The sequence below is a fragment of the Pseudophryne corroboree genome, chromosome 5, assembly GCF_028390025.1.
Source record: "Pseudophryne corroboree isolate aPseCor3 chromosome 5, aPseCor3.hap2, whole genome shotgun sequence".
NCBI lineage: Eukaryota > Metazoa > Chordata > Amphibia > Anura > Myobatrachidae > Pseudophryne > Pseudophryne corroboree.
Window position 1 is genome coordinate 842,063,900 of NC_086448.1, and position 20,557 is coordinate 842,084,456.

The 20,557-nt window shown below is 52.8% G+C and overlaps 1 protein-coding gene across 5 annotated transcripts in view; it reads right to left on the reverse strand.

Annotated features, from left to right (window-relative positions):
* Positions 1 to 20,557, reverse strand: part of LOC134928664 (uncharacterized) — a 131,178-nt gene that overhangs the window by 37,480 nt on the left and 73,141 nt on the right. For 4 of the 5 annotated variants that reach the window (XM_063924631.1, XM_063924629.1, XM_063924628.1 and 1 more), the window contains exons 19-31: positions 17,085 to 17,225; positions 16,770 to 16,910; positions 14,558 to 14,692; positions 12,895 to 13,056; positions 12,694 to 12,813; positions 6,670 to 6,819; positions 6,271 to 6,393; positions 6,067 to 6,186; positions 5,749 to 5,904; positions 3,519 to 3,611; positions 2,901 to 3,059; positions 2,712 to 2,810; positions 2,465 to 2,623 (exon numbers count right to left, since the gene is read on the reverse strand). In XM_063924631.1, the coding sequence (XP_063780701.1) occupies positions 2,465 to 2,623; positions 2,712 to 2,810; positions 2,901 to 3,059; positions 3,519 to 3,611; positions 5,749 to 5,904; positions 6,067 to 6,186; positions 6,271 to 6,393; positions 6,670 to 6,819; positions 12,694 to 12,813; positions 12,895 to 13,056; positions 14,558 to 14,692; positions 16,770 to 16,910; positions 17,085 to 17,225 (1,758 nt within the window). The remainder of the gene's footprint in view (positions 1 to 2,464; positions 2,624 to 2,711; positions 2,811 to 2,900; positions 3,060 to 3,518; positions 3,612 to 5,748; positions 5,905 to 6,066; positions 6,187 to 6,270; positions 6,394 to 6,669; positions 6,820 to 12,693; positions 12,814 to 12,894; positions 13,057 to 14,557; positions 14,693 to 16,769; positions 16,911 to 17,084; positions 17,226 to 20,557) is intronic. The other variant, XM_063924630.1, reaches the window with a different exon arrangement.

The window sequence follows — 20,557 nt, forward strand, 5'->3', positions numbered from 1 at the left end:
GAAAGGGTATAGTGCCAATAACTTTTTAGAAATTATCAGTTTTTTATCGGGGGAAACCCACGCTTCATCACACACCTCATTTAATTCGTCTGATTCAGGAAAAACTACAGGTAGTTTTTTCACACCCCACATAATACCCTTTTTTAGTGGTACTTGCAGTATCAGAAATGTTTAACACCTCCTTCATTGCCGTGATCATGTAACGTGTGGCCCTACTGGAAGTCACGTTTGTCTCCTCACCGTCGACACTGGAGTCAGTATCCGTGTCGACGTCAGTATCCACCACCTGAGGTAACGCCCTTTTTAGAGACCCTGATGGTTTTTGAGACGACTGGACAGGGACTAGCTGATTAGTCGGCTGTCTCATGTCATCAACCGTCTTTTGTAAGGAGCTGACACTGTCACGTAAATCCTTCCATAAAGCCATCCACTCAGGTGTCGACTCCTTAGGGGGTGACATCTCTATTATAGGCAATTGCCCCGCCTCCACATCATTTTCCTCCTCATACATGTCGACACAAACGTACCGACACACAGCACACGCACAGGGAATGCTCTGATAGAGGACAGGACCCCACTAGCCCTTTGGGGAGACAGAGGGAGAGTATGCCAGCACACACCAGAGCGCTATATATAGATATAGGGACAACCTTATATAAGTGTTTCTCCCTTATAGCTGCTGTATTGTTAATAACCCGCCAATTAGTGCCCCCCTCTCTTTTTTACCCTGTTTCTGTAGTGCAGGTCTGCAGGGGAGAGTCAGGGAGACGTCCTTCCAGCGGAGCTGTGAGGGAAAATGGCGCCTGTGTGCTGAGGAGATAGGCTCCGCCCCCTTCTCGGCGGCCTTTCTCCCGCTTTTTGTGAAAATCTGGCAGGGGTTAAAATTCATCCATATAGCCCAGGAGCTATATGTGATGTATTTTTAGCCAGCCAAGGTGTTTCTATTGCTGCTCAGGGCGCCCCCCCCTAGCGCCCTGCACCCTCAGTGACCGGAGTGTAAAGTGTGCTGAGGAGCAATGGCGCACAGCTGCAGTGCTGTGCGCTACCTTGTGGAAGACAGGATGTCTTCTGCCGCCGATTTGCCGGACTCTTCTTGCTTCTGGCTCTGTAAGGGGGCCGGCGGCGCGGCTCTGGGACCGAGCTCCAAGGCTGGGCCTGTGATCGGTCCCTCTGGAGCTAATGGTGTCCAGTAGCCAAGAAGCCCAATCCACTCTGCAAGCAGGTAGGTTCGCTTCTTCTCCCCTTAGTCCCTCGATGCAGTGAGCCTGTTGCCAGCAGGTGTCACTGAAAATAAAAAACCTAAACTAAAACTTTCACTAAGAAGCTCAGGAGAGCCCCTAGTGTGCACCCTTCTCGTTCGGGCACAAAAATCTAACTGAGGCTTGGAGGAGGGTCATAGGGGGAGGAGCCAGTGCACACCAGGTAGTACTAAAGCTTTCTATTTGTGCCCAGTCTCCTGCGGAGCCGCTATTCCCCATGGTCCTTACGGAGTTCCCAGCATCCACTAGGACATCAGAGAAATAATCAGTAAGTAGATGGAGCGCACTACATCTACTGAGGAACTGGACCGATGGCACCGGATCTACTGAGGAAACATGGCCACTGGAACTGGATGAAGCGCAGTGGATCTATTGAGGAAACATAGCCAAGGGAACTGGACCGAGAGCATCAGATCTACTGAGAAAACATGGACATGGGAACTGAACAGAGTGCACTGGATCTACTGAGGAAACATGGACATGGGAACTGAACAGAGTGCACTGGATCTACTGAGGAAACATGGACATGGGAACTGGTTGGAATGCACCAAGATCTACTGAGGAAACATGGTCACATGAACTAGACTGAACACAGTAGATCTACTGAGGAAACATGGTCACATGAACTAGACTGAACACAGTAGATCTACTGAGGAAACATGGTCACATGAACTAGACTGAGCACCTGAGGAAACAAGGCCAAGGTAACTGGACGGAGCGCACTGGATCTACTGAGGAAACATTGACTCAGGAACTGGACCAATGCGCTGGACAAACCTAGGAAACATGGACTCGGGAACTGGATTGAGCGCAGTGGATCTACTGAGGAAACATAGACACGGAAAAGAGCACAGTGGATCTTCTAAGGAAACATGGTCGCGGTGACTGGACAGAGAACAGTGGATCCCTTGAGGACACTAAGAGTGGTGATGGAGAGAAGCTCTGTGGATCTGGAGGACATTGGCACACAGGAACTAGACGCAGGCAGCTCCATATTGTTTTTACCCAGAGAGCCAGCTATGTACATGGACAGAAGGAGATTTCACATCTGCAGGCAAAGCTTTCATTTCACAGTGCAAACTCATATTTCCAGCAACAAGGGTGGAAAGATACGTCCGCAACGCCGCAGTGGTCTCATGCGACAGCACAAAAGGCCTAATGTACAAGCACTACACAGACGCCAGACATTCATCATCTCCTGTTACCTTCTTCCTCTGGATACGTCGGTCTCTTTCCTGAACAGTCTCGCAGGCTGGCGTTGGGTGGGTTGTTCCTGACTGCAGAAATAGGACTCACACATTCCTGTTCTACAAATCCATGGACCACTTTCTGCAAGCCGCAAAGAGCCGCATAGGCTGCAGCTCCTGGAGGACAAACAAAAAAGGGCTAAAAGATGGAACTAAGAGTAGGTACAAGATTCAATAAAGTAGCAAACCTGAACTCCTCTCTTACCATTCTCAGCGGAACAGGTGCTCGCGGCACTCCCTGGCGCACCACCCACAGATCGCCTGACGCCCTCACTGGGATGAGAAACAGGAGCTGCGGAGATAGCTGCGGATGTTACGTTTTGCCTCACGGTATCAGAGCACACAGCCGCAATCTGAATGTCTGGGCACCTAGAAGGACCCCGCTTGTACTCACTCGTTACTGGCTCCTTGCTCTTCTTCTGTGCATACGCCTCTTGGATACTGGCGCTGACTGGAGGGGCAGTGACCGCCACTAGAGGACTTACCGACCCAAGTTCTGCAAACTCACTCACCACCTTCTGCAGCCCACCGATGGCCGAGTAGGAAGGGTCCACTGAGAAGCACAAAACAAAGGCATATAAGGTAATAATCTATTGTACTTCTGAGACCAACCGGACTCTCAGTAATGACCGCGCAGCCTATGGGGGTGGTCCCATGAGGTGGGGAGGAGAAGTTATCTGGGGGCAATACAGAAAGAAAGAGCGTGTCAGAGGTGGTAGACGAGTCGCATGAAACAAGTCCAAACCTCTGCGTTACTTATTATGGAACAGCAGCTTCTGCTCAGGAAACGGTTATTTTATGCTTCTCTGCGTATAGAGACAACATGGCAATGGCCTACACATCATATACATATACATATACATGATGAAGGAAAAGGTGTAGAAATAGGTATAAGACAGAGGGAAGAATAGTCTCATGTACAGGGACAGAAGGAAAACAAGAAGAGACTACACTCGGCAGAGTGGAGGGAAAAGATCTGAGTGACAGAAGAAACACACTAGTGGTCCATTACCATTCTCCGATGACCAGCTTGTGTCATCACTGAAAACAGAATCCACCGAGGCAATGGTATTCTCATTCAGCTCCGACTGGAAACTGCCGTCATCTACACAACAAAGAGGAAAGGTCTGATGAGGAAAGGTCTTGTGATCTGTTGACACTACTCCTCAGAGAATATTCACTGGTGATCTGCTCACACTACTCCTCAGAGAATGGTCACTGGTGATCTGCTCACACCACTACTCAGAGGAGATCACTGGTGATCTGCTCACACTTCTCAGAGAAAGGTCACTGGTGATCTGCTCACACTTCTCAGAGAAAGGTCACTGGTGATCTGCTCACACTACTCCTCAAATATACCATACAATAAAGTAAAATAAAAACATGAATAACATGGATAATAAGCCACTTAGTAAAAAGCTGTATTCTATGTCACTTTGTTGTTTTTTTATTTTAACATTTGGGAATAAAGAGTGTGTGATTATTGTTGTACGATCTGTTACGATAAGGCTTTCCAACTAAAGAAATCACTTATAGGATTTGTTTATAATGTTTAAAGCACCTGGATCATATTGTGCAGACTCCAGTCTGATTCTAATCTATGGCAAGATAAAGCGTTGGGTCTGTATATACCTGGGAACAATACAAAAATCTACTACTACTGCAACTTTCACATCCACAGCTCTGCACTGACTGCCAACCACCAATCATGAGCCAGTCTTACACAGCAGCAGACCCCTGTGATCACCAGTGACCTCTCACTGAAGAGCAGTGTGAGCAGATCACCAGTGACCTCTCACTGAGGAGCAGTGTGAGCAGATCACCCAGTGACCTCAACCTGAGTAGCAGTGTGAGCAGATCACCAGTGACCTCTCACTGAGTAGCAGTGTGAGCAGATCACCAGTGACCTCTCACTGAGGAGCAGTGTGAGCAGATCACCCAGTGACCTCAACCTGAGTAGCAGTGTGAGCAGATCACCAGTGACCTCTCACTGAGTAGCAGTGTGAGCAGATCACCAGTGACCTCTCACTGAGTAGCAGTGTGAGCAGATCACCAGTGATCTCTCCCTGAGGAGTAGTGTGAGCAGATCACCAGTGACCACTCTGAGGAGCAGTGTGAGCAGATCACCAATGACCACTCATGGAGGAGCAGTGTGAGCAGATCACAAGTGACCTCTCACTGAGGAGCAGTGTGAGCAGATCACCCAGTGACCTCATCCAGAGTAACAGTGTGAGCAGATCACCAGTAACCTCTCTCTAAGGAGTAGTGTGAGCAGATCACCAGTGATCTCTACCTGAATAGCAGTGTGAGCAGATCACCAGTGACCTCTCACTGAGTAGCAGTGTGAGCAGATCACCAGTGACCTCTCACTGAGTAGCAGTGTAAGCAGATCACCAGAGACCTCTCTCTAAGGAGTAGTGTGAGCAGATCACCAGTGACCTCTCTCTGAGGAGTAGTGTGAGCAGATCACCAGTGATCTCTCTCTGAGGAGCAGTGTGAGCAGATCACCAGTGACCTCTCATGGAGGAGCAGTATGAGCAGATCACCAGTGACCTCTCTCTAAGGAGTAGTGTGAGCAGATCACCAGTGATCTCTGTCTGAGGAGTAGTGTGAGCAGATCACCAGTGACCACTCTCTGAGGAGCAGTGTGAGCAGATCACCAATGACCTCTCATGGAGGAGCAGTGTGAGCAGATCACCAGTGACCTCTCACTGAGAAGCAGTGTGAGCAGATCACCCAGTGACCTCAACCTGAATAGCAGTGTGAGCAGATCACCAGTGACCTCTCACTGAGTAGCAGTGTGAGCAGATCCCCAGTGACCTCTCACTGAGTAGCAGTGTGAGCAGATCACCAGAGACCTCTCTCTAAGGAGTAGTGTGAGCAGATCACCAGTGACCTCTCTCTAAGGAGTAGTGTGAGCAGATCACCAGTGACCTCTCTCTGAGGAGTAGTGTGAGCAGATCACCAGTGATCTCTCTCTGAGGAGCAGTGTGAGCAGATCACCAGTGACCTCTCATGGAGGAGCAGTATGAGCAGATCACTAGTGACCTCTCACTGAGGAGCAGTGTAAGCAGATCACCAGTGACCTCTCACTGAGGAGCAGTGTGAGCAGATCACCAGTGACCTCTCACTGAGGAGTAGTGTGAGCAGATCCCTGCACATTACACCGCGAAATACGTTGTTTAGCTACATAATCCACCCCTGTCCCAAAGATCTTACAATCACCAAAATTTGCTCCTCACCGTTACAGTAATTGGGTCTCTCAGGTCTCCTGGCCCCCGCAGTGTGTCCCACGGCAATACTGTACATGGTCCTGGAAGAGCTACTGGATTCCGCACATGGGATCTCCTCCATGAGCCTCATCAGCCCAGTCAGATGGACATTTGTGGCTGCAGTTCCTAGATGGATATACAGGCAGCTTTATACAGGAGACAATATTAAAGTGGAACAGAAGTAAAATTCGGACTTCACACCTCCATCACGCCAGAAAATCCCACGGCCCACCCCTGGCAATGCTTCCCAGACATCTACCCAGCAGAAGAACAGAGTCAGGTGATCACCTGATTGCTCTGGGGTGTCGGGGTTACGTGGCGGCTGTAACCACTGACTGGCGGCCGGCAGGTGGGGGCTCGGGACCTTTTCCTCTTTCACCGCTACCAGCTTCCCCTCTGTACCGCTGCCTGCACAGGTCAGAAAGTGAGGACACCATCAGATAAATTCTCAGAGACAGTGGCCGACGGCACAGACTGGCTGCAGGGGCTCACCTTGCGCAGGGGTCCGGCTAAGGTCTGATCCTGGGACACGTAAGGGAGGGTTGGGCCGACAGCCGGGGATCTTCCTCACGCAGTCCATCACGCTCATCAGATGGGACTTTCCGATTGGCTGATCTGCAATAAAAACATTGCATACTTCACTAGCATTGGAGGGCTTCTCTGCTGTACCATGCGACTATAATAACCAACAGCGGGGGGGGGGTCTAGAATGGCATTGGCTACAGACTGTAGTAGGTGGAAGAGGAAGATCGTCGATGTCTCAGTACATAGGCTGGATAACTGCGGTTACTCCTGCGGATGCAGCATATCACTGGAACTACGGACAGCGCTGACCCCGGTATACCTCCCAGACTGTATGTAACCGCTTCAGCAATATTTTCCTGCACATACCATTTGTGAGGGCTCTCTGCAGCTCCCCTGGTGGCCTCCACGTGTCATAGCGGCTGGGGGAGCAGCTGCTGGCAGCACGGGAAGAGCTGGAGGAGGTCTCCACGGCCGGCCTCTTTGCTCCGCTCATTACACCCGGCAGACGGGACAGATCTGTAATAACATGGAGTAAAACATTTATATGAGGATGTCGGGTGGCGTAGGCTCTGGTCGCACCCTCCCCAGTGATGGAGGCTGTGACATCACAGCCCATCACGGACAAGGAGGAGAAGCTGGTAAGAAGCCGCCACCACCACCTTCTTCTCCTCCCGGTCAGCAGCCGGCGCTCCACATTATGGGGTCAATCCTATTAGGTGCCAGATGGGAGTTGTTTCATGAAACTCGCACCAATACGCGCTCCCAGGAATTCTCCTATCCGCGGTACTCGCAGCGGGGGTTTGTGATTGGTCAGTTATACGCCATGTGAGGTTGTTGGGGTAATTTGAGGCCATTTTTTTTAAACCGCCAAAAACGTCATGTAATTATTGGACTAAATAAGCTGATTGGAAACTTGCAGTTGTCTTATCAGTCATTAGGGGTGTCCAGCGGGTTCTGCAGTGTCCCCATAAAGGATTTCTCTACCACCTCTCACCCTCAGTGCGGTGCGAACGGAGAAACGCCACTTTGCCTGGTTCACTGCCACTTTCTACTTGGATTTGTAGAGAAGACGGCAAATCGCACCTACTAGGACCGACCCTAAGTCTCATATAGTGCTCCATCCTAACTACTGGAGTCCCAGGCAGCCTCCTAAGTACCAGGGTGTGTGGCTACAAGCTACCACATGGAGCACTATATATATACATATGTCGTCACCGGGGGTGTGGCTACAAGCTGCCACATGGACAGATACGCTTATGTCACTAGGGGTGTGGCTACAAGCTGCCATATGGAGCACTATGTATATATGATGTCACCAGGGGTGTGGCTACAAGCTGCCACATGGACAGACACGCTTATATGATGTCACTAGGGGTGTGGCTACAAGCTGCCATATGGAGCACTATGTATATATGATGTCACAGGGGGGGGTAGTGGCTACAAGCTGCCACATGGACAGATACGCTTATATGATGTCACAAGGGGTGTAGCTACAAGCTGCCACATGGAGCACAATGTATATATGATGTCACTGGGGGGGGGGGGGGGGGGGGAGTGGCTATAAGCTGCCACATGGGCAGATAAGCTTATATGATGTCAGTAGGGGTGTGACTACAAGTTACCACATGGAGCACTATGTATATATGATGGCACTGGGGGGGAGTGGCTACAAGCTGCCACATGGAGCACTATGTATATATGATGTCACTGGGGGGGGGGGGGAGTGGCTGCAAGCTGCCACATGGAGCACTATATATATATATATATGATGTCACTGGGGGGGAGTGGCTACAAGCTGCCACATGGAGCACTATGTATATATGATGTCACTGGGGGGGAGTGGCTACAAGCTGCCACATGGAGCACTATGCATATATGATGTCACTGGGGGGTAGTGGCTACAAGCTGCCAAGTGGAGCACAATGTATATATGATGTCACTGGGGGGGGGGAGTGGCTACAAGTTACCACATGGATCACAATGTATATATGATGTCACTGCTGGGGAGAGGGGGGAGTGGCTACAAGCTGCCACATGGAGCACAATGTATATATGATGTCACTGGGGGGAGTGGCTACAAGCTGCCACATGGGCAGATACGCTTATATGATGTCACTAGGGGTGTGACTACAAGTTACCACATGTAGCACTATGTATATATGATGTCACTGGGGGGGAGTGGCTACAAGCTGCCACATGGAGCACTATGTATATATGATGTCACTGGGGGGGGGGGGGGGGGGAGTGGCTACAAGCTGCCACATGGAGCACAATGTATATATGATGTCACTGGGGGGGGGGGGGGGGGAGTGGCTACAAGCTGCCACATGGAGCACTATGCATATATGATGTCACTGGGGGGTAGTGGCTACAAGCTGCCAAGTGGAGCACAATGTATATATGATGTCACTGGGGGGGGGGGGGGGAGTGGCTACAAGTTACCACATGGATCACAATGTATATATGATGTCACTGCTGGGGAGAGGGGGGAGTGGCTACAAGCTGCCACATGGAGCACAATGTATATATGATGTCACTGGGGGGAGTGGCTACAAGCTGCCACATGGGCAGATACGCTTATATGATGTCACTAGGGGTGTGACTACAAGTTACCACATGTAGCACTATGTATATATGATGTCACTGGGGGGGAGTGGCTACAAGCTGCCACATGGAGCACTATGTATATATGATGTCACTGGGGGGGGGGGGGGGGGGAGTGGCTACAAGCTGCCACATGGAGCACTATGTATATATGATGTCACTGGGGGGGGGGGGGGGGGGGAGTGGCTACAAGCTGCCACATGGAGCACTATGTATATATGATGTCACTGGGGGGGGGGAGTGGCTACAAGCTGCCACATGGCGCACTATGCATATATGATGTCACTGGGGGATAGTGGCTACAAGCTGCCACATGGAGCACAATGTATATATGATGTCACTGGGGAGGGGGGAGTGGCTACAAGTTACCACATGGAGCACAATGTATATATGATGTCACTGGGGGGGGGGGGGGAATTGGCTACAAGCTGCCACATGGAGCACTATGTATATATGATGTCACTGGGGGGTAGTGGCTACAAGCTGCCCCATGGAGCACTATGTATATATGATGTCACTGGGGGGGGGGGGGGGGGAGTGGCTACAAGTTACCACAAGGCGCACTATGCATATATGATGTCACTGGGGGGGAGTGGCTACAAGTTACCACATGGAGCACAATGTATATATGATGTCACTGCTGGGGGGGGGGGGGGGGGGGGGGGGAGTGGCTACAGGCTGCCACATGGAGCACAATGTATATATGCGGTCACTGGGGGTAGTGGCTATAAGCTGCCACATGGAGCACAATGTATATATGATGTTACTGGGGGGGGAGTGGCTACAAGTTACCACATGGAGCACAATGTATATATGATGTCACTGCTGGGGGGGGGGGGGGGGAGTGGCTACAAGCTGCCACATGGAGCACAATGTATATATGATGTCACTGGGGGGGGAGTGGCTACAAGCTGCCACATGGGCAGTTACGCTTATATGATGTCACTAGGGGTGTGACTACAAGTTACCACATGGAGCACTACGTATATATGATGTCACTGGGGGGGAGTGGCTACAAGCTGCCACATGGAGCACTATGTCTATATGATGTCACCAGGGGGGAGTGGCTACAAGCTGCCACATGGAGCACTATGTATATATGATGTCACTGGGCAGGAGTGGCTACAAGCTGCCACATGGAGCACTATGAATATATGATGTCACTGGGGGGGGGGGGGAGTGGCTACAAGCTGCCACATGGAGCACTATGTATATATGATGTCACTGAGGGGGGGGGGGGAGTGGCTACAAGTTACCACATGGCGCACTATGCATATATGATGTAACTGGGGGGTAGTGGCTACAAGCTGCCACGTGGAGCACAATGTATATATGATGTCACTAGGGGGGAGTGGCTACAAGTTACCACATGGAGCAAAATGTATATATGATGTCACTGCTGGGGGGGGGGGGGGGGGAGAGTGGCTACAAGCTGCCACATGGAGCACAATGTATATATGATGTCACTGGGGGGGGAGTGGCTATAAGCTGCCACATGGGCAGATTAGCTTATATGATGTCACTAGGGGTGTGACTACAAGTTACCACATGGAGCACTATGTATATATGATGTCACTGGGGGGGGGGGGGAGTGGCTACAAGCTGCCACATAGGGCACTATGTATATATGATGTCACCAGGGGGCAGTGGCTACAAGCTGCCACATGGAGCACTATGTATATATGATGTCACTGGGGGGGGGGGGGGGGGGGAGTGGCTACAAGCTGCCACATGGAGCACTATGTATATATGATGTCACTGGGGGTGGGGAGTGGCTACAAGTTACCACATGGCACACTATGCATATATGATGTCACTGGGGGGGGGGGGGAGTGGCTACAAGTTACCACACGGAGCACAATGTATATATGATGTCACTGCTGGGGGGGGGGGGGGGGGGGGGGAGTGGCTACAAGCTGCCACATGGAGCACAATGTTTATATGATGTCACTGGGGGGGAGTGGCTACAAGCTGCCACATGGGCAGGTACGCTTATATGATGTCACTAGGGGTGTGACTACAAGTTACCACATGGAGCACTATGTATATATGATGTCACTGGGGGGGGGGGGGGGGGGAGTGGCTACAAGCTGCCACATGGAGCACTATGTATATATGATGTCACCAGGGGGGAGTGGCTACAAGCTGCCACATGGAGCACTATGTATATATGATGTCACTGGGGGGGGGTGGCTACAAGCTGCCACATGGAGCACAATGTATATATGATGTCACTGGGGGGGGGGGGGGGGGGAGTGGCTACAAGCTGCCACATGGAGCACTATGTATATATGATGTCACTGAGGGGGGGGGGGGGGGGTGTCTACAAGTTACCACATGGTGCACTATGCATATATGATGTCACTGGGGGGGAGTGGCTACAAGTTACCACATGGAGCACAATGTATATATGATGTCACTGGGGGGGGGGGGGGGGGGAGGAGTGGCTACAAGTTACCACATGGAGCACAATGTATATATGATGTCACTGGGGGTAGTGGCTATAAGCTGCCACATGGAGCACAATGTATATATGATGTCACTGGGGGTAGTGGCTATAAGCTGCCACATGGAGCACAATGTATATATGATGTCACTGCTGGGGGGGGAGTGGCTACAAGCTGCCACATGGAGCACAATGTATATATGATGTCACTGGGGGGGGGAGTGGCTACAAGCTGCCACATGGGCAGTTACGCTTATATGATGTCACCAGGGGGGAGTGGCTACAAGCTGCCACATGGAGCACTATGTATATATGTCGTCACTGGGGGGGAGTGGCTACAAGCTGCCACATGGAGCACTATGTATATATGATGTCACTAGGGGGGGAGTGGCTACAAGCTGCCACATGGAGCACTATGTATATATGTCGTCACTGGGGGGGAGTGGCTACAAGTTACCACATGGAGCACTATGTATATATGATGTCACCAGGGGGGAGTGGCTACAAGCTGCCACATGGAGCACTATGTATATATGATGTCACCAGGGGGGAGTGGCTACAAGCTGCCACATGGAGCACTATGTATATATGATGTCACTGGGGGTAGTGGCTACAAGCTGCCACATGGAGCACTATGTATATATGATGTCACTGGGGGGGGAGTGGCTACAAGCTGCCACATGGAGCACTATGTATATATGATGTCACTGGGGGGGAGTGGCTACAAGTTACCACATGGCGCACTATGCATATATGATGTCACTGGGGGGTAGTGGCTACAAGCTGCCACATGGAGCACTATGTATATATGATGTCACTGGGGGGGAGTGGCTACAAGTTACCACATGGCGCACTATGCATATATGATGTCACTGGGGGTAGTGGCTACAAGCTGCCACATGGAGCACTATGTATATATGATGTCACTGGGGGGGAGTGGCTACAAGTTACCACATGGAGCACTATGTATATATGATGTCACCAGGGGGGAGTGGCTACAAGCTGCCACATGGAGCACTATGTATATATGATGTTACTGGGGGGGGAGTGGCTACAAGTTACCACATGGAGCACTATGTATATATGATGTCACCAGGGGGGAGTGGCTACAAGCTGCCACATGGAGCACTATGTATATATGATGTCACTGGGGGGGAGTGGCTACAAGTTACCACATGGAGCACAATGTATATATGATGTCACTGGGGGGGAGTGGCTACAAGTTACCACATGGAGCACTATGTATATATGATGTCACTGGGGGGGAGTGGCTACAAGCTGCCACATGGAGCGCTACGTAAGCTGGCGATTTCTCCATGCTGGTCAGACCCTCATCTTACCATCAGAGTGCGTTCTCTTCACTCCCAGTTCTGGCCTGCGGGATTCTTCACTCCTCTGGAATCCACTGCCCATGTTCTGCCCACTGGGGACATGAGTGCGAAATCTGTCCAGCTTGGTCTCTGGAGAGACAACGTAGCAGTCACACACCCCAAGAGGGTCACTGATGTTACCCCACCCCTCCCCCGCAGGGCGTCCCTTACCATCTCTGCTCAGCCTTGTGCTCCGACTCTCCAGGGTCTTCGTCTCTCTGCTCTTCAGCCACCCAGCTCCATTGGTGACCGCCACTGTGAAAGGATTGGGCTTGGTGGCCGGGATCTCAGGCCCCCAGGACCCCAGAGGTCCACTCACTCTGACAGGGGCTTCTGTAACAGAACGTCATTAATACAGTAACACCCCTGCCAAAATAGCTCTCCCATATTCCACGTACCCAGGGGGGCAGAGCTTCTCCAGCCTGCTACTGCTCATCGTACAGCCCCGAGTACAGGAGGTGTAAGGATCCCTAATTCTATGACATAGTGACTTCTTACACACCAGTCCTGTGATTGTCTAAGGTGTGTGGCAATCTGTCTGTATACACGACATAAACAGGCACTGCACACTCACTGGGGCCCATTCTGAGATGGGGGCAAAGGCAAAAAGTACCTGGGCAAATCATGCTGGATTACAAGGGGGGCACATACATTTATTATTTGCATGCAAGATAAATACTGGCTGCTTCTGCATGTAGCCCACACATGCTGGGCAGCTTTATTCTCACGCTGCAATGTAGATCTGAGCTAGGACACACCCCTCCCACACCTAACTCTCTGCACATGTTACATCTGCCCCCCTGCAGTGGAGCATGGTGTTACCCAGGTGCTCAGTTACTGGCTGCTTCTGCATGTAGGCCACAAATGCTGGGCAGCCTTATTCTCACACTACAATGTAGCTCCGAGCTAGGACACACCCCTCCCACACCTAACTCTCTGCACATGTTACAACTGCCCCCTGCCGTGCAGCATGTGTTACCCAGGTGCTCAGTTACTGGCTGCTTCTGCATGTAGCCTACACATGCTGGACAGCTTTATTCTCACACTGCAATGTAGATCTGAACTAGGACACGTCCCTCCCACACCTAACTCTCTGCACATGTTACATCTGCCCCCCTGCTGTGCAGCATGGTGTTACCCAGGTGCTCAGTTACTGGCTGCTTCTGCTTTTCCTCCAGTTCAGAATCAGCTCCATAATGTGTAACACTCAGAATGAATAGTGTAGAAGTGTAATATGTTAGATGTATGTATACGGGACAGTCAGGCAGGTTCAGTCCTGGCCACAGCTGTGGGAGATCAGTGATGATGTGCAGAGTTCTGCATAGTGAGGTCATAGGCGGAGCATCACACGGGATAGTGACCTCATACAGCCCCAGTGAGTGTACATTACAGATGCTGTGTGTCTATGTGTGTTTATACACATAGGGGGGTATTCAATTCAAGTCGGAACTGACATCTTGTCGGAAAGACGTCAGTTTCCGACTTTTTTAGGTCGGATAGTGTTTCGACCTATTCAATTGGGCGGCCGTTTTTTTACCCGACAGGTCGGCAATTCCGACTTGTCAGAAAACACGTGCATCGGCGGATCAGCCGCGGATCCACGTGTTTTGTCAGATTCGCTCCCAAATCAGACAGGTTTTAGCCCCGTTTCCGACAATGTCAATCCGACTTTAGAAAAAAGTCGGATTGACATTGTTGAGAACGACCAAATCGCAGACTGAATACTGCATTGTCCGTTGGAAAGGATCCGACATGCACTGAATACACCCCATAGTGTGTCTTTTATAGGATGCTTCTAGCCTCTCGCCCTCTGTCCTAGATGTCCCCTCCTCACCTGTACAGATTCGGTTGGCGTCTGTCCCCCAGGACGCGGGTGTGATCGCAGTGTTATGCGCACGTGGGTGCCCAGCGCTGATCTCCTTCAGGCAGGTCACCAGTCTGTGCAGGGGAGAGGCTCCCAGCGGTATGTCTGTGTGCAGAGCAAAACAGTGTTACCAAACGCAAGAGGACGTCAGCGGGGGGTTTACCCGCTACTAACACACGTGCCGCACACTGACGCCGTATACAGCGCTTCTATGATCCTGCACTAGGAGACGTAGCAAACTACCCTCCTGACTCCCGCTGCTCATAAACACAAACAGAGGATTGTAAGCACACTCGCCGCCGGCTGACATCACCGGGGGTCCGCACACCTACGTGATCCGGTAAGTTTCCTGCTCATCTCCTACGGGAACTTCTTTACTACCAGCCTCATATTGTGGGATAGTAACAGCATTTTGGAACGTCTTACCGTCTTGGGACCTTATTTCTGAGAGGGACCATCTACAGTCCTGCGATAATCTGTGTCCTATAATAATAGAACATTTCCAATTCCGCCAAAGGGCCAGATGCGGGATGGACGCGAATTATGCCGCTGCCTGGAAATGTACTGAGACAACCGCCGGCGGCCTCACATGTGTCGGCAGGTGCGTACAATCAGCGGCGGTCGCAGATCTTTCACTAATCGCACATCTGAGTATCCCTATGATCACGCAGAATGGCCGCAGGTACTGAGACGCTGGCGGCATGTCCTGTACGTACAGGACCGCAGGTGCTGGCAGAGAAAGGCCCGGAGAATGGCGGTGACATACCTACCCCAAGCAATCCCCGACTGTGAATCACTTAGCGAATAAATTCTCACCGTGAGCGGAATCGCTTAGGTATCTTGGAGATTCAGAGCGGCCATGACACATGCGCAGTCAGCCGATCATCACTCCATTCCGTAAATATTAACTTTGCATATGTTTCTGAATCAGGATGAAAGATAGGGCTATACTCACCAATTACTGTTATACTGAAGAACACCGCTGCGTGACTAGGACGCACCAGGAGACTGCGCTGAGTCATGTGATATACAGTATGACCCTTGTATACTGTGTGCGACTGAGTCTGTATATGGAGCAGAACAGAACCTGCATTGGACAGAGTTGCGGCTGCTACATTGTAGCACTTCCTGTACAGACGCAGAGACTCGGTCACACACAGATACATAGTGTCACATGTCACATAAGACACATGATCAGTAAACAAGACGCCCGATGCTAGCGGAGTATCACAGGACCAGCCTGACGCAACTGCAGGTGGAAAGTGGTTCACTCAGCCGGTAAAACAGGGGGCGACGGACGGCGGCAGTCAGCGATGATGCGGGAGTGTCCATCAGGACTCATCGCCCGGCCATACACACTAAGAGTCTTTGAGCTCAGAATCGCTTAGCGTGTATGCACCCGTGTCCTCTTCCCTTAACGCACCAGTGTACACGACCTGTACTTACACACACGCCACATTACTGCTCATGGATGTAGATCAGACGGCGGTCAATGATCACATAGCGCACAGTCCTAGGGCGGCACCAGGGTTCCGTATCGTTCAGAATGTTGACACAGTGAAAATTATGACCGTATGTCGACATTTAAGGTCTTCGTGAGATTTTGAGTGACAGGTAAAAGCGCACACAGTAGTGTGCATCTGCAGTCGCCTGTCTGTGCGCCCTTCCCCGGCGTACATCAGCTGTCAGCGTGGGAACACCCAGTAATACGGATTGCTGCGTCCTTATATCTACGCCAGGTGCAGTGTCTCTGTCTGACCACGGGGTGCTATGCCTGTGCGTCTGGGAATGCCGCCGCTTGCATTGCCACCCCTGCGACACTCACATAATATGCGCATTAAACTGCCCATTTTTGTGTGCAGTTTTATCCAGACCTCGTCCATCACTTTTCCTCCACATCTCTGACACCGCCTCCCCCGATCGCAGCCTGCAGTAGCATTACATGAACACCGGCACAGCGCGCGGCTCTGGCCCAGAATGACCACCGTACATTTCATCGTTATATTTAGGGTAAGATTCAGGGTTAAATACAGAGAAATAATGGTATGTCAACATTCCGATGCCGACATCTAAAATGTTAACACAATGAACATATTGAGCTTTGGAGAGAGTGACATTTTGATCACGTCGTCATACCACAGCCCCAGGGGTCAGTGGGTAAGTGTCCCATGTGTGCTCTTACTATCTGCCGGCGACTTCCTGGGAGAAGACCCCGGCCTCCAGTGATCTCTCTCCGGCTGCCGGACGGCAGAAGGTGACGACATCGGACTGTTATACACTCTCTTCCCACCGCACGGCGACTCTCGCTCACTCCCAGAATCCTCTGCATAAAGAAGAGAAGAGTTACTGGAACAGCAGAGCCACAAGGTAATTGGTGCAAGCAGACGGAGTGGCATGGGACCTGGCGGCTCACTCACAGGGCGTACGGAGACTGGGAGAGGACACATCCGTAGGAATAATGTACATATGAAACTACAGAGCTCCAGCATTGACCGACCTTGTTTAATTTTAATTTTTAAGTCGCCCAATTCAGCGCTGCTAGTTCCATCACAGAGAGATGCTGGCGAGACGCTGGGGTTCCGGGGTGAGGATCCAGTTGAGCGATTCAGGGGAACAGCTGCCCAAGCACTTGTTCCACCTGCCGAAACAGGAGAGAGTTAAATGAGACATGTAGAAGCCAGGACCTGTGCGGTGTGTTCTACAGAGGGGTCTCCTAATACTGCCGCCTGCATCTCATATACCTACAGCCCCTGTACCCTGTGCTGGGCGCTATAACTGGGGAAGGGGCAGGGTGCTGGGCGCTATTACTGGGGAAGGGGCAGCGTGCTGGGTGCTATTACTGGAGAAGGGGCAGCGTGCTGGACACTATTACTGGGAAAGGGGCAGGGTGCTGGGCACTATTACTGGGAAAGGGGCAGGGTGCTGGGCACTATTACTGGGGAAGGGGCAGCGTGCTGGGCACTATTACTGGGGAAGGGGCAGGGTGCTGGGCACTATTACTGGGGAAGGGGCAGCATGCTGGGCGCTACAACTGGGGAAGGGGCAGGGTGCTGAGCACTATTACTGGGGAAGGGGCAGGGTGCTGAGCACTATTACTGGGGAAGGGGGCAGGGTGCTGAGCACTATTACTGGGGAAGGGGCAGAGTGCTGGGCGCTATTACTGGGGAAGGGGCAGGGTGCTGGGCACTATTACTGGGGAAGGGGCAGGGTGCTGAGCACTATTACTGGGGAAGGGGGCAGGGTGCTGGGCACTATTACTGGGGAAGGGGCAGAGTGCTGGGCACTATTACTGGGGAAGGGGCAGGGTGCTGGGCGCTATTACTGGGGAAGGGGCAGGGTGCTGGGCACTATTACTGGGGAAGGGGCAGGGTGCTGAGCACTATTACTGGGGAAGGGGGCAGGGTGCTGAGCACTATTACTGGGGAAGGGGCAGAGTGCTGGGCGCTATTACTGGGGAAGGGGCAGGGTGCTGGGCACTATTACTGGGGAAGGGGCAGGGTGCTGAGCACTATTACTGGGGAAGGGGGCAGGGTGCTGGGCACTATTACTGGGAAAGGGGCAGAGTGCTGGGCGCTATTACTGGGGAAGGGGCAGGGTGCTGGGCACTATTACTGGGGAAGGGGCAGGGTGCTGGGCACTATTACTGGGGAAGGGGCAGGGTGCTGGGCACTATTACTGGGGAAGGGGGCAGAGTGCTGAGCACTATTACTGGGGAAGGGGCAGGGTGCTGGGCGCTATTACTGGGGAAGGGGCAGAGTGCTGGGCACTATTACTGGGGAAGGGGCAGGGTGCTGGGCACTATTACTGGGGAAGGGGCAGGGTGCTGGGCGCTATTACTGGGGAAGGGGGCAGAGTGCTGAGCACTATTACTGGGGAAGGGGCAGAGTGCTGAGCACTATTACTGGGGAAGGGGCAGAGTGCTGAGCACTATTACTGGGGAAGGGGCAGCGTGCTGAGCACTATTAGTGGGGAAGGGGCAGGGTGCTGGGCACTATTAGTGGGGAAGGGGCAGGGTGCTGGGCACTATTACTGGGGAAGGGGCAGGGTGCTGGGCACTATTACTGGGGAAGGGGCAGGGTGCTGGGTACTATTACTGCGGAAGGGGCAGGGTGCTGGGCACTATTACTGGGGAAGGGGCAGGGTGCTGGGCGCTATTACTGGGGAAGGGGGCAGGGTGCTGGGCACTATTACTGGGGAAGGGGCAGGGTGCTGGGCACTATTACTGGGGAAGGGGCAGGGTGCTGGGTACTATTACTGCGGAAGGGGCAGGGTGCTGGGTACTATTACTGCGGAAGGGGCAGGGTGCTGGGCACTATTACTGGGGAAGGGGCAGGGTGCTGGGCGCTATTATTGGGGAAGGGGGCAGGGTGCTGGGCACTATTACTGGGGAAGGGGCAGGGTGCTGGGCACTATTACTGGGGAAGGGGCAGGGTGCTGGGCACTATTACTGGGGAAGGGGGCAGGGTGCTGGGCACTATTACTGCGGAAGGGGCAGGGTGCTGGGCGCTATTACTGGGGAAGGGGCAGGGTGCTGGGCGCTATTACTGGGGAAGGGGCAGGGTGCTGGGCACTATTACTGCGGAAGGGGCAGCGTGCTGGGCACTATTACTGGGGAAGGGGCAGGGTGCTGGGCGCTATTACTGGGGAAGGGGCAGCGTGCTGGGCACTATTACTGGGGAAGGGGCAGGGTGCTGAGCACTATTACTGGGGAAGGGGCAGGGTGCTGGGCGCTATTACTGGGGAAGGGGCAGGGTGCTGGGCGCTATTACTGGGGAAGGGGCAGGGTGCTGGGCACTATTACTGGGGAAGGGGCAGGGTGCTGAGCACTATTACTGGGGAAGGGGGCAGGGTGCTGGGCACTATTACTGGGGAAGGGGGCAGGGTGCTGGGCACTATTACTGGGGAAGGGGCAGAGTGCTGGGCACTATTACTGGGGAAGGGGCAGGGTGCTGGGCGCTATTACTGGGGAAGGGGCAGGGTGCTGGGCACTATTACTGGGGAAGGGGCAGAGTGCTGAGCACTATTACTGGGGAAGGGGCAGGGTGCTGGGCACTATTACTGGGGAAGGGGCAGAGTGCTGAGCACTATTACTGGGGAAGGGGCAGGGTGCTGAGCACTATTACTGGGGAAGGGGCAGGGTGCTGGGCGCTATTACTGGGGAAGGGGCAGCGTGCTGGGCACTATAATAGGGGAAGGGGCAGGGTGCTGGGCACTATTACTGGGGAAGGGGCAGGGTGCTGGGCACTATTACTGCAGAAGGGGCAAGGTGCTGGGCACTATTACTGCGGAAGGGGCAGGGTGCTGAGCACTATTACTGGGGAAGGGGCAGGGTGCTGGGCACTATTACTGGGGAAGGGGCAGGGTGCTGGGCGCTATTACTGGGGAAGGGGCAGGGTGCTGGGCACTATTACTGGGGAAGGGGCAGGGTGCTGAGCACTATTACTGGGGAAGGGGGCAGGGTGCTGGGCACTATTACTGGGGAAGGGGGCAGGGTGCTGGGCACTATTACTGGGGAAGGGGCAGAGTGCTGGGCACTATTACTGGGGAAGGGGCAGGGTGCTGGGCGCTATTACTGGGGAAGGGGCAGGGTGCTGGGCACTATTACTGGGGAAGGGGCAGAGTGCTGAGCACTATTACTGGGGAAGGGGCAGGGTGCTGGGCACTATTACTGGGGAAGGGGCAGAGTGCTGAGCACTATTACTGGGGAAGGGGCAGGGTGCTGAGCACTATTACTGGGGAAGGGGCAGGGTGCTGGGCGCTATTACTGGGGAAGGGGCAGCGTGCTGGGCACTATAATAGGGGAAGGGGCAGGGTGCTGGGCACTATTACTGGGGAAGGGGCAGGGTGCTGGGCACTATTACTGCAGAAGGGGCAAGGTGCTGGGCACTATTACTGCGGAAGGGGCAGGGTGCTGGGCGCTATTAGTGGGGAAGGGGCAGGGTGCTGGGCGCTATTACTGGGGAAGGGGCA